Source organism: Artemia franciscana, chromosome 7 (assembly GCF_032884065.1).
Source record: "Artemia franciscana chromosome 7, ASM3288406v1, whole genome shotgun sequence".
In the NCBI taxonomy this organism is placed as follows: Eukaryota; Metazoa; Arthropoda; class Branchiopoda; order Anostraca; family Artemiidae; genus Artemia; species Artemia franciscana.
This window is the reverse complement of record NC_088869.1, coordinates 49123792-49138931: the sequence shown is the minus strand read 5'-3', so window position 1 is coordinate 49138931 and position 15140 is coordinate 49123792. Positions and strand designations below refer to the sequence as shown.

Genomic DNA, 15140 nt, shown 5'->3' with positions numbered 1-15140 from the left:
GTATCACTTATTTTATTTTTGGCAAATATATATGAGATTCCATGACTGACATAGGGATAAGGTGAGTACACTTATGGTTTTTTTTTTCGTATGTCCTTTCCAAACATAATAATCAATTCACTTACAAATACACTCCCTCCCCTGATCGTCCTATATATATAGCCCAAGGAATATATAAACTGAATAAAAAACAAAAGCAATGGCATTCTTACTTTTCAATATAAGGGTTATCTTTATTAATCAGATTATCAAATTTCCTTCCATTATTGTACACTTTTTGAGATCATTTCGAATAGTATTTCAGTAAATTAGGCACTCAATCCCAGAGATAAGTTACAGACTGAGAATACAACTGGTATAATATAGGAGATATAAAGTATAACTAGGATACACTGGCTCTCAACCGATTTTTGGCCATGCCCCTAAAAACCTAGGCACTCATAAAATCCTACAACCCACCTTGTGATTTTGTGTTTTGTTAATTAAAATTTTACGTGCATCAAACAGTTCGTGGTAACGAACTGTAGTAAGGAGCGACCCGGCTCAATAGTAACCGAAACTCTAATAAATGGAATTTGATACCAATAGTCACACCAAAAGAATCACATTTTAATACTGATTTTAAATATATAAGTTTCATCAAGATCAGTTATACCCATCAAAAGTTACGAGCCTGAGAAAATTTGCCTCATTTTAGAAAATAGGTGAAAACACCCGGTAAAAGTCATACAATCTTAACAAAAATCACACCATCAGATTCAGCGTATCAGAGAACCTTATTGTAGAAGTTTAAAGCTCCTATCTACAAAAATGTGGAATTTCGCATTTTTCGCCAGAAGGCAGATCACGGATGCGTGTTTATTTGTTTTTTTTCTTGTTTTTTTTTCAAGGGGTGACCGTATCGACTGAGTGGTCCTAGAATGTCGCGAGAGGGCTCATTCTAACGGAAATTAAAAGTTCTAGTGCCCTTTTTAAATGACCAAAAAAATTGGAGGGCACCTAGGCCCCCTCCCACGCTCATTTTTTCCCAAAAGTCATCGGATAAAAATCCTGAAATAGCTATTTTATTCATCATAGCCGAAAAACCTAATAACTATGTTTTTAGGGACGACTTACTCCCCCGCAGTCCCGGTGGAAGGGGCTGCAAGGTACAAACTTTGACCTGTGTTTACATATAGTAATGGTTACTGGGAAGTGTACAGCCGTTTTCAGGGGGATTTCTTGGTTTAGGGGGGAGAGTTGGGGGGGTTACGTTTTGATGGTATTTCTATGGAGAAACTTCTCGTGAGGGAAAAGATTTCAATGAAGGGGGCGCAGGATTTTCTAGCATTATTTGAAAAAAAAATGAAAAAATAAATATGAAAAGGTTGTTCTACTGAAAGTAAGGAGCAGCATTAAAACTTAAAACGAACAAAATTATTACGCATATGAGGGGTTTACATCCTCGTTATACCTCACTCTTTGCGCTAAAGCATTTTTAGTTATTTCAACTATTCATTCTATGGCCTTTGTGATTCAGAGGTCATTCTTAAGGAATTGGGACAAAACTTAAGCTTTGGTGTAAAGAGCGATGTATCGACGAGGGTTGAACCCCCTCATATACGCAATAAAAACATACGAATATAGAAGTTCGTTACGTAAGTTAATTCGTAAGTTACGTATATTTTTTACCTATGAAAACGTTTGTAAAAAATTAAAAGTTCTAATTGCTTTTTTAATTAATCAAAAAATTAGAGGGCAACTAGACCTCCTCCCTCGCTCCTTTTTCTAAAAATCTTCCGATTATTTGCAACTAATTAATATGCAAATTTCGTTTTAATTATTTATGTGCGGAGAGCCAAGATCAAAACATGCATTAATTCAAAGACGTCAAGAAATTAAATAAAAAAAACAAGTTTTTTTTTAATGAAAGTAAGGAGCAACATCAAAACTTGAAACGAACAGAAATTACTCCGTATATGAAAGGGGCTTTTCCTACCCAACGCCCCACTCTTTACGCTAAAATTTCTTACTGTTTTAAAAATAGAGTTAAGAGAATGAGTCAAACCTTTAGCGTAAAGAGCTTGGCGTTGAGGAGGAAAAGTCCCTTTCATATACGGAGTAATTTCTATTCGTTTTAAGTTTTAATGTTGCTCCTTACTTTCATTTAAAAAAACTTATTTTTTTTTATTTAATGCACCTAGAGGACGGTTAAAAAGCCATTAATTAGGTTTCTTTTTTTGAGTCGTCCTCTAGTCATATTGTAATACTAATAAAAAATATTGTCTGAATGCAACACTTTTTATACAGTGTATAACGTCAGTGCAATAATATTATGTATCTGCTTTGCTCTTTAAATGCATTTGGACGTGGCGTCATTCACATGAATTTTTTTTCAAAATTAAGGCTATAGAGTATAATGCCCATGACCCGACAAAATATTCCTACACCCATCCCTAATAGGGCCTGCGCCCCACGTTGGGCATCAGGGACTAGATTAATGTAACGAAGAAATAAATTATTAGGGTTGTGTATGGGACCATCAGGAAGAGGCTGCGTGCATTTTGCCATTAAATTGATTAGTATATTTGCAAAGCCGTATCCAGAGGGGAGGTCTCCAGGTCACCAGATAACAAAAATGAATATAGGCGAAATTTTGATGCGTTTTTGTGAAGATTTTTGTAGCCCCCACCCCGAACACCCCCCCCCAACAAAAACCTGGATACGACCTTGTATATTTGGAATGAACATAAAAAATGAATGAAGTAGTTTGTTCATTTTGTCTCTATGTCAGTTATAGAATCTCGTATATATATTTACCTTCTTTTCTCATTTTTAATTTTAGTTCTTAAAATTGCTCTGGAACAACAACTATGACCGACAAAAAGGAAGATTATGTGAAGTCATGCCAAACAATAGAAAGTCATGATGATATTAACCTATATTTGACATTTTTGGCACTTATGATACTCTTCTTAGAATGAAGATTGTGTTATTTCCACAAGTTATTTCCGGAAATGGCCCTAATTTTACTGTTTAAAGTATCATGTTGACGTCTTAAGCGCAAACAGAAGAAGAGAAAGCCTTCCAAAAAATTTCTTCCTAACTTGGTAAAAAGTTCCTCGTTGTATTTTATTCTGTCCTAAAACAATTAAAAACAGCTTAAAATATTGTAATGACATTATAGAAGTCCTCAAAATTCCATAAAGTAAAAAATCTTCGTTACTTAACTGTAGCTAACCTAATACCCCCCCCCCACCACATTCGGCAGTCCTATTAACTTTTATATCTATACACGAGATCCTTTGTTATTTGAATTGGCGAAAAATAGAAAAATCAGATTTATATCTAGTTCAGTTCAATTAAATTATTTGTAACCCAATAATTAGTTCGCATGAAATGCACAGTTTCGTAAAAAAGAAACATCCTTATTTACATTGGGTATCCAAATAAAATTGTGGCCGGCATTTAACCCCCCCCCCCCCCCACGGAAAATGCCACCCTTAAAAGTACCTCCCATGGAAAATACCCCCCCCCTGGAATACACCCTCCTCCTCCCAAAAAAATTCACCTCCGATGGCAAACAAGGCTTTCCAAATTTGAGAATTTTATTTGAGTTTTTCTTTCCATGGGGGAAAGGAGTTTTGGCATTTGTGTGTTATGCGCCACTCACTCAAGTTTACGCTGTATAAAACTTGAGAACAAACCTGTTTCTTCGACAGTTTTTTTTAGATCAGAACGAGACAAGACAAACACAAGTGACAGAACATTTGGGAAATATATAATTTGAGCTATATATTTGCACATAAAGGGGGGGGGGTAAAGCATTTGGACAGTTTGAAGTCAGAAAACAACTCTTACTTCATAATATGCAGACTAATTGTACCTGACACATTTTGCAGGCAAACCCGCTATTTTTGCCCCACCTCCTCTAACGTGCAGATTTACAGCCCAAATTTGTTTCTAAAGTAATGAAGAAACTAGCAAAAAAAACGGTTTTTCTCGAGTTTCACCCACCGTAAACTTGAGTACTACTACTACTAGTAGTAATAACTCACTGCAGCAAAAAGCCACCTGAGGCCAACACAGCTACGCACGCTCCTCTTCCAGCCTAATCTCTTTAAGGCCTCCCTCTTTACACCCTCTCAGGAAGTTCCCATTTCCTTTAAATCTTTATTTATGACATCCTCCCAACCCAGACAAGGACGACCTGCTTTCCGTGTAGCCCCAGACGGTTGGCCGAAAGGACAATCTTTGGTAATCTGTAATCCTTCATCCGCAGAACGTGGCCTAGCTATCTCAACCTTTCTTTCATTATAGCCCTAGAAAGCGGGATTGAACCACATTTTTCATACAACCTACTTTTTGAGATACGGTCAGTCAGCCGGGTACCCAGAACAATCCGTAGGCAATTTGGCGTATAATACACAGTTACCGGAATGTCTCATTGAGAGTTTGTGGTAGTTTTACGCTTGGAAAATTATTTGAATTTATTTCTACTCATTTTTGGCTTTATGAAGCTCTTTATTATTTTTTGACAAACACGTTTTTTGGATTTTTTTTTTTTAATTAATTTCTGTTCATTTTTGATTTGCATTGTCTTTTCCATAGACAAAAATATATAATACCTTTTTTTCTATTATAGACTCCATAGTTATTACTTTGAAGATGATTTGGCTTTATTACCGCTCATTTTTGGTTTAATGAGGCTCTATATTTTTCTTTAAAAAACTCGTTCCATATAATTCCTATTTAGCAAACTAAATAAAAAAAAAATAGTTTTTTTTTAACTGAAAGTAAGGAGCGACATTAAAACTTAAAACGAACAGAAATTACTCCGTGTATGAAAGGGCTGTTCCCTTCTCAACGCTCCTCTCTTTACACTAAAGTTTGAATCTTTCTCAATTCTACTTTATTAAACTGTAAAAAAAACTTTAGCGTAAAGAGCGGGGCGTTGAGAAGGGAACAGACCCTTTCATACACGGAGTAATTTCTGTTCGTTTTAAGTTTTAATCTCACACCTTACTTTCAGTTAAAAAACTAGTTTTGTTTTTATTTAATTTTTGAACGTTTTTGGATTAATGCATGTTTGATTTTGGGACTTCGCACATAAATTAATAAAATCAAATTTGCATATTTATTCTTTTTTTTGGCTAAATGGCTTTCTCTTAGTTTTGATCAGACGAGTTTGAGAAAAAAGGGGTGGGGGAGGAGGTTTAGTTGTCCTTCAATTTTTCTATTACTTGAAAAGGCAACTAGAACTTTTAATTTTTAACGAACGTTTTTATTAGTAAAAAACATACGTAACTTAAGAATTAACTTACTTTTATATTCTTTTATATTTTATATTTAAGAAGTAGCGAACTTTTATATTCTTATATTTTTATTATGTATATGAGGGAGTTTGTCCCCTCCTTAATATCTCACTCTTTGCACTAAAGCTTAAATTTTGTCCCAATTTCTTAAGAATGACCCCTGAATCACAAAAGCCGTAGAATAAATAGTTGAAATTACTAAAAATACTTTAGCGTAAAGAGCGAGGTGTTTAGGAGGAGATGAACCCCTCACATGCGTTATAATCTCTATTCGTTTTCAGATTTTATGCTGCTTTTTACTTCCAATTGAAAAAACTTTTTCGTATTTATTTTTTCATTGTTTTTTTTTATAATAATGCTAGAAAATACTGCGCCCCCTTCATTGAATTTCTCTTCCTCCATGACATATTCCTCCAATAAAAGATCCTCCCATATAGCCCCCTCCCATCACCACACCTCACCAAAATAATCCCCCTGAAAAACGTCTGTACACTTCCCAATAACCATTACTGTATGTAAAAACTGGTCAAAGTTTGTAACTTGCAGCCCCTCCCCCAGGGACTGTAGGGAAGTAAGTCATCCCAAAGACATAGTTATATTTTGAACAAAATGGCTATCTCAAAATTTTGATCTGTTGACTTTGGGAAAAAATGAGCGTGAGAGGGGCCCTAGGTGCCCTCCAATTTTTTGGTCACTTAAAAAGGGCAATCCGATTCTTATGATGTATCTTTTAGTATCAAAATTCCATCTTTTAGAGTTTCGTTTACTATTGCGCCAGGTCGCTCCTTACTACAGTTCGTTACCACGAACTGTTTGATGGCATCTGTAAGTAATTAAATAAAAAACTAGTTTTTCAACTGAAAGTAAGGAGCAACATCAAATCTTAAAACGAACTGAAATTATTGTATATAGGACAGGGGTAACCTCCTCTTCAAGACCTCGCTCTTAACGCTAAAGTTTTTTATACGTAATTTTATAACAAAGGTTATTGTTGTAATTAAAGAGCCATTGTGTTTCAGGAATCAAACAATTCCTGGTAACGAAGTGTAAATAAAGAGCGACCCGGCTCAATAGTAACCGAAACTCTAAAACATGGAATTTGGATACCAATAGATACATCAAAAGAATTGGATTTTTATGTTGATTTCAAATATATAAGTTTCATCAAGTGTTATACCTTCAGATTCAGCGTATCAGAGAACCCGTCCGTAGCGGTTTCAAGCTCCTATCTGCAAAAGCGCGGAATTCTGTATTATTTGCCAGAAGAAAGATCACGGATGCTTATTTATTCGTTTTATTTTCTTCCAAGGAGTGATCGTATTGACCCAGTGGTCCTAGAATATCTTGAGAGGGCTCATTCGAAAGGAAATTAAAAATTATAGTGCCCTTTTTAAGTGAAAAAAATGTAGGGCAAATAGGCCCCCTCTGACGCTCATTTCTTATCAAGGTAACCCGATCAAAATTTTGAGATGGCCATTTTGTTCCGAATAGTCAAAAAATCTAATAAATATGTCTCTGAGGATGACTTAATCTCCCAGAGTCCCCGAGAGAAGGTCTGCAAGTAATGAACTTTACCCATTGTTTGCATATAGTATTGTTTATTGGAAGTATACAGACGCTTTCAAGAGAATGCCGACCAAAGCACACACTTCGGAGAGATTATGATCGGGAACTGAAAGAGGCCAACATTTCACTCACTCCACAATGAGATTGATACCACTCCAGCCGCACAGCTTCGTGACGAATGGAGGGGCTTTGTCGACGCCCTATGCGCCACTGATGGCTCAGGAGGATCTAAGGTAATACAGACGTTTTCAGGGAGAATTTTTTCTGGTGGTGGGGGGCAAGTCAGGAGGAGAAGGTTACGTAGAAGGATCTTTCCATGGAGGAATTTCTATGGGGGAAGAGAATTTCAATGAAGGGGGAATTAAATGATAAAAATTCCAACTAAAAGTAAGGAGCAACATTAACATTTAAAAGGAACAGAAATTATTACGTGTAGGAGGGGGCTCACCCCCACGCGAGTGCCTCGCTCTTTACGCTAAAGTTCTTTGGTATTTTCAAAACAGCTATTTATTCTAATTAAACCCTTTGAGATTCAGGGGTCATTCTTAAAGAACTTGAACAGAATTCGAACTTTAGCTTAAAGAGCGAAGTATTAGCTTAAAGAGCGATGTTCCTTACTTTCAGTTGAAAAAACGTGTTCTTTTTAACTTAATCTCTGATCATTTTTAAATAATACCGAAAAATTTGGCTCTCTCTCCATAAAAAATTCCGGGAACTGTGTATTATATGCTACTGACTCAAGTTTACCATATGTAAAACTCGAGAACAAACTGGTGTATTCGTTATCAAACAGTTTGTGGTAACGAACTGTAGTAAGGAGCGACCCGGCTCAATAATAGCCAAAATTCTAAAAAACGGAATTTTGATATCAATGGTTACATCAAAAGAATCTGATTTTAATGCTGATTTCAAATATATAAGTTTCATCAAGTTTATTATTACCCATCAAAAGTTACGAGCCTGAGAAAATTTGCCTTATTTTAGAAAATAGGGGAAAACTCCCTCTAAAAGTCATAGAATCCAGTGGTCCTAAAATGTCGCGAGAGGGCTCATTCTAACGGAAATTAAAAGTTCTAGAGCTCTTTTTAAGTGACCAAAAAAATTGAGGGCACCCAGGCCCCTTCTGACGCTCACTTTTTCCCCAAAGTCACCGGATCAAAATTTTGAGATAGTCATTCTATTTAGCTTTGTCGAAAACCTAACAACTATGTCTTTGGGGACGACTTCATCCCCCACAGTCCCCGGGGGAGGGACTGAAAGGTACAAACTTTGACCATTGTTTGCATACAGTAATGGTTATTATGAAGTGTACCGACGTTTTCAGGGGTATTTTTCACGTTGGGTCCAGGTGTATTGGGGGGGAGGGATTACGTGGGAGGATATTTCCATGGAGGAATTTATCATGAGGGAAGATAATTTCCATGAAGGGGGCGCAGGATTTTCTAGCATTATTAAAAAAAATAATGAGAGAATAAATAATTTTTTCAACTGGGATTAATGAGCAGCATTAAAACTTAAAACGAACAGAAAATATTAAGTGTATAAGGGAGTCCGTCTCCTCCACAATACCTTGCTCTTTACGCTAAAGTATTTTTAGTAATTTCAAATATTTATTCTACGGCCTTTGTAATTCAGGGGTCATTCTTCAAGAATGGGGACAAAATTCAAGCTCTAGTATAAAGAGCGAGACATTGACGAGGGGGCGAACCCCCTTATATACGTAATAAAAATAAACGAATATACAAGTTCATTACGTAAGTTAATTCGTAAGTTACGTATATTTATTACTAACAAAAACGTTCGTAAAAAGATAAAAAAAAATTATTGTTGTCTTTTTAAGTAACCAGAAATTGGAAGGCAATTAGGCCTCCTCCCCCGCCCCTTTGTTTTATCAAAATCGTCCGATCAAAACTATGAGAAAGCTATTTAGCAAAAAAAAACTAATGAGCAAATTTCGTTTTAATTATCCATGTGCGGTGAGCCAAAATCACAACATGCATTAATTCAAAAACGTTCAGAAATTAAATTTAAAAAACAAGCTTTTTTAACTGCAAGTAAGGAGCGACATTAAAACTTAAAACGAACAGAAATTGTCCCGTATATGAAAGAGGTTGTCCCCTCCTCAACGCCTCGCTCATTACGCTAAAGATTTTTATTGTTTTAAAAAGTAGAGTTTTTGCGGGGGGGAATTTTCCTTGAGAGGGTGTTTACCGGGTGTATTTTCCGCGGGGAGTATTTTCTGGGGTGGGGTAATCGCCCTGGGGTAAACACCTAGAACCATTAAAATGTACCAAACTGCAGGGCTCATTGTAAGACACGGGTATATACAGGGGAGAACGGGGGGGGGGGGTACTACTCGCCCTTTTAGTTTATATTTTCGGAAAAGTTTTACTGCGCGCTAAAAAGATATAAGAAAATATTTATTTTTATTTATCCATAAGCACTTTGCAGTTAGAAACAATCCAAGCAAAATATTTTGTCCACTACAGAATATCAAATTAGAAAAAGTGTGCATACCTTTACTTACAGCATTATATGCCACTTATTATATGTTTTAATCAAATCGTTTACGCTACTAAATCCGTACACGGTTTGTCTAATTGTCAATCTAGCTAAAAGAAGAGTATTTTTTTTAGAAATCTTTTCAAAAAAATCTGATTCTTATATTTAGTTGTTCAGGTTTTTTTTTAAATTTTTTTAGTGTAATGATTCTGCTAGTGAGGAAAAATTGTGAAGAAGTAAGGAAATGCAGATATTTTAAAAGTTGATCTAATGATTACGCAGCTAAGAAGAAAAGGGCTTAAATAATTTTTGTACCTCCCCCCTCCCCACTCCAATTCCAAAACTCTTAAGCGTGTTCAGGGGGTCACACCTGATATTTTTCATTTTCTAAATGTGAAGGCTTCGACCCTTATACTAAATTTCGTGCCACAAAATGTCAAGACAACGACTGTTTAAGAAAAAGCTACGTTGGGCTAGGAGGTAACAAAAAGAGTGTATTTACATGATGGTAGAAGTCCCCCCCTCGCCACTGAATTCCAATGATTTTAGCTCCCGCCGAATTTTTGAACTTCTTCAAAAATAAATCTCCGCTTACACCCTAGAAGTAGATTAGTAAATGTGTCCACGAAAAAGAAAGGAAAATAAAGATATTTACGATGTCATCTGCCCAAATTTCCATTCGATGCCAAATTCCAACCGGTTCTTTACTTGAGATCCCCGTGACTTTGGCTTTATCGCTCGAAGTATGGATTTTTACTGGAAGAAAATTCTAATTAGCAATTAAACTAATGTATAGGACATCATGGTTGCCAGTTCGATGCTATTGCTCTCAAATTTATAATGCATTTTTATCCATTTTAACTTCATGAGATTGATTTTCCATATATTTGGTGCTTCAGATATTTCAGATGAAAGAGTTAAATCCAAATTTAGGAACTGTGCCACACCTGTTCGGTCACTCCCCAGCAACAGCACGCAAATACAAGTTTTGGCACTATTGAGCATAAAGGCTATATCTATTTTTTTTCTTCTAAAATTTATTGGATGTAGCGACACTTTTAGACTTCTAGGAAGTGACTCTTTCGGCTCTTGTTCATCTAAATTTATTCAGATTTCTAATTTTTTTTATACCAAACTGCTTTCCATTTACAAAGAAACCTAAAAAAAAATATAGGAAAACGGGTATGATCTTTTAATAAGATAATGGGAAAAGTACTGAAAAAAAAATCTTTTGTTGGTCAAAAATAATGACGTATGTATTTTCGAAGACCATACTGCCTTTTTATGACAATAAATAACGGTTCGAATTGGGATAAATGCATTTTTAAATCTTTTATTAGACAGTGACAAACAAACTTCGGATATTTCAGTCGCATAATACAGTGACAGTCATCAGCAGATATAGACTATTACTCCTGACGGTCACTGTATATGTGATCGAAATATCCAGTACTTTTTGATTGTTTTTTTTTTCTGTCTAATAAAAGGATTTATCCCTATTCGAACTGTTATTTAACAATAATCAAAGCCCGAATATTTCGACTGTACATCCTGAAGCCCATATCAACGGGGAAAAAAGAACAACAAACTAACCCAAAATAAAAATAAAGCATATAAAAGAAAATTGGAAAAAAAATCTACATATGGCCTAGGTTAAAATAATTACTATTAAATAATGTCAATAAAACTTTAATGTTATTCAATATTTATTTATTAATAGTTATGTTAATGTAATTCAATGTTTAATATTGATACTTGAAGGAGGTTAAACATGAAGGAAATCCATCACATGTGTCTTAAAGTATGTCATGCGCTGGATAAAGATTGCCATTGGGTGTCCGGCGTGGTAAAATAGTGTCATGTGTTGTGGTTCTCCAGAATGTATATTTTTAGGGGGAAGTAAGTAACACTTCATTAAACCACGTAGATGAAAATATTTGGCTATCCCAAGCAAAATGAGTAGAATCTCAATTTCTATATATCCCTTTGTTATAGCGGCAACATTCGAGAATTACGCTAAGTAAAATACGAGAACAAACCGGTTCTATCTGTCTATTAAATAAAAAAAAACTAATTTTTTTAGCTGAAAGTAAGGAGCGACATTAAAACTTAAAACGAACAGAAATTACTCCGTATATGAAATGGGTTGTCCCCTCCACAATCCCTCGCTCTTTACGCTAAAGCTGAATCAGAAAGGCCGTAGAATAATTAGTTGAAATTACTAAAAATACTTTAGCATAAAGAGCGAGGTATTTATCTCCTCCTAAATACCTCGCTTTTTATGCTGAAGTATTTATAGAACCCCTCATATGCGTAATAATCTCTGTTCGTTTTAAGTTTCAATGCTATTCCTTCCTTTCATTTGAAAAAACGTTTTCATGTTTATTTTTCATTGTTTTCTTATAGTAATGCTAGAAAATCCTGCGCCCTTTTCATTGAATTTTTCTTCCCCCACGACAGATTCCTCCAAGGAAAGATCCTCAAACATAGCCCCCTCCCCTCAGCCCCACCCACAAACAAAATAAAATCCCCCTGAAAACGTCTGTACACTTCCCAATAACCATTACTATATGTAAACACTGGTCAAAGTTTGTAACTTGCAGCCCCTCCCCCAGGGATTGTAGGGGAGTATGTCATCCCCAAAGACATAGTTATTACGGTTTTCGACTATGCTGAACGAAATGGCTATCCCAAAATTTTAATTCGTTGACTTTGGGAAAAAAATGAGCGTGGGAGGGGGCCTAGATGCCCTCCAATTTTTTGGATCACTTAAAAAGGGCACTAGAACTTTTCATTTCCGTTAGAATGAGCCCTCTTGCGACATTCTAGGACCACTTGGTCGATACGATGACCCCTGGGAAAAAGAAAAAAAAAACAAATAAACACGCACCCGTGATTTGTCTTCCGGCAAAAAATACAAAATTCCACATTTTTGTAGATAGGAGCTTGAAACTTCTACAGTAGGGTTCTCTGATACGCTGAATCTGATGGTGTCATTTTTGTTAAGATTCTACGACTTTTAGGGGGTGTTTCCCCCTATTTTCTTAAATAAGGCAAATTTTCTCAGGCTCGTAACTTTTGATGGGTAAGACTAAACTTGATGAAACTTATATATTTAAAATCAGCATTAAAATGCGATTCTTTTGATGTAGCTATTGGTATCAAAATTCAATTTTTTAGAGTTTTGGTTACTATTGAGCCGGGTCGCTCCTTACTACAGTTCGTTACCACGAACTGTTTGATATTAAGAGACATCTAGCTTACGCTCAGTGGAGAACAAATAGCAGGTGACAAAATACATAGGACTTACATAATTTGGGCTACACATTTGCAACTTAGGGGGGCGGAGAAAAGTATTTGGACAGCGTGAAGTAAGAAAACAATTCTTACTTCATAATCCAAAGAACAATTACAGGTACCATATCTTGCATGCAGACCCGTTATACTCCCCCCCCCCTAATATACAAATATATAGCCCAAATTTGTTTCTAAAGAATCATATTTTCATCATGTTTTGGTAATTTTCATTAGGATTACCCAACTTCACTTCGTGAGTGTTGGCACTATAATAGACAAAGGTAAATATATCACAGTTCATATTATTGACTTACCAATGAAGTGAACAAACCAATTGGTGCCTTTTTTTATGCTCTTTATGAAAATAATAATGGTTTCTACCGCAAATTCAAATTTAAGCTCTTTTTGAGCTCTTAAAAATAACGAATTTTCAATTAAAGTATGAGTTATCGGTCGTTCCCCGACAAAATAATCCTACGTTTTCTCAGCGCCGCTTTCTCGGTCGTTTTGACCAAATAATACTACTCTTCTCAGTGCCAAAATTATTTACAATAAGGTTAGTTTAGGTTAGGTCAAAAAGTGCTCAAATTTAAATTTGCGATAGAAACGATTATTTTATTCGTAAAGATAAAAAAGGCATGGATATATAATGTTCACTTTATTGGTAAGTAATATGAACTGCGGTATATTTACCCAGACAAGTCCCTTAAAATACATTCTAATCTCTAAACTACCGTTGTAGGCATGATGCCTTTTTGTTTCAGTCACATCAGTGTCATATACCAATGTTTTAAAACTAATTAAATTCAGGGTGTGTCTGTTTTTACAAACACAAAAAATAATTCTTACATTGATAAGTGTACACCAACAGGCCTGTAAGGATAGCACAGGTGTTGAGGGACCCAGTAGTACATATATGTAATGGTACAATTTCAAAAAATCAAATGATGCATTCCTTTTCTCCTCCCTGAATAAATTTAACCAAATTTTAAACAAAATTACCAAACAATTTTCCATGAAGCTAACGAAAAAATAATTTTCCAACTCAATCCAAAATCGAATCCTCAAAATTCCACTAATAAATAGGATGAACTTCCTAAAATGACTGTTCCCAAATTTTTACTGAGTTTCCGATAATAATGCTGTGAGTTGCGCGGTTCGTTAACAGACTTTGATGACGTACACTTGCGCCGATATTGCGCTACCAGCAATTACTGAATCTCGACAATAGAAACATTTAAACATTGAAATACTATTAATTAGTGTAAACTTTTGTTACTAATATTTTCAATTGTATTCCCGTGCTAATAGTATTATATATAGCGGGAACAATTTCAAAGATATAGATTTTGCATGACTCTGTACGTACAGGATATATCGCAAGATCAAAACATGATCACACGAAGTATGGAAAGCTTTTGAGTTTGATACACATTAGGGGGTGTCTCCTAAATTTAGAGTTCAATGTTTTTTTCTTCGCAGACCTTCTTAAAAGTTTCGTAGTAACCCTATATTGTCTAGAAAAAAATATTAGTTCGATTTATAAACGATAACCCGTACCGACTTGCGATTTAAACATGTTGCGTAGGGACTGTACAGTGACTTGTAACTACAATTTTTATCTGACATTTCATACGTGGTTTTTTAGGTTATTAGTGATCCATTTCTCAATGCATAAACATGTCGGTGGAATTACGGAGTGATAAACAAAATATTTACCTGGTTGGATCGCCTAGCTATCAAATAAATGGTGCAAAATTACCCTCTAATCGACAAGTTCTCTCAGTTCTATTTTACAATTAAATAAAAAACAAGTTTTTTTTTTAAATGAAAGTAAGGAGAAACATTAAAACGAACAGAAATTACTCCGTATATGAAAGGGGCTTTTCCTCCTCAACGCCTCCTCTTTACGCTAAAGTTTGACTCTTTCTCTTAACTCTATTTTTAAAAAGTAAGAAACTTTAGCATAAAGAGTGGGGCGTTGAGAAGGAAAAGCCCCTTTCATATACGGAGTAATTTCTGTTCGTTTTAAGTTTTAATGTTGCTCATTTATTTCATTTTAAAAAATTTGATGTTTTTTTTTTCTGGACGTTTCTGAATTAATACATGTTTTGATTTTGGCTCTCCGCAATTGAATAATTAAAACAAAATTTGCATATTTATCTTTTTTGGCTAAATGGCTTTCTCATAGTTTTGATCGAATGATTCTTAGAAAAAAAGGAGCGGGGGAGGAGGCCTAGTTGCCCTCCGATTTTTTCGTTACTTATAAAGGCAACTAGAACTTTTTATTTTTTACGAATGATTTTATTAGTAAGAGATATACGTAACATACAAATTAGCTTACGTAAGGAACTTTTGTATTCTCATGTTTTTATTACGTATATGAGGGGGTTCTCCCCTCGTCAGTACCTCGCTCTTTACACTAATGCTTAAATTTTGTCCCCATTCCTTAAGAATGACCCCTGAATCACAAAAGCCGTA

General features: G+C 35.2%; 1 protein-coding gene across 4 annotated transcripts in view; it reads right to left on the bottom strand.

Annotated features, from left to right (window-relative positions):
- Positions 1–13774, bottom strand: part of LOC136029408 (estrogen-related receptor gamma-like) — a 180060-nt gene extending 166286 nt beyond the window's left edge. For all 4 annotated transcript variants that reach the window (XM_065707771.1, XM_065707774.1, XM_065707772.1 and 1 more), the window contains exons 1-2: positions 13662–13774; positions 10018–10118 (exon numbers count right to left, since the gene is read on the bottom strand). In XM_065707771.1, coding sequence (XP_065563843.1) covers positions 10018–10041 — 24 coding nt within the window. In that variant the 5' untranslated portion in view covers positions 10042–10118; positions 13662–13774. The remainder of the gene's footprint in view (positions 1–10017; positions 10119–13661) is intronic.
- Positions 13775–15140: the final 1366 nt, after the last annotated feature.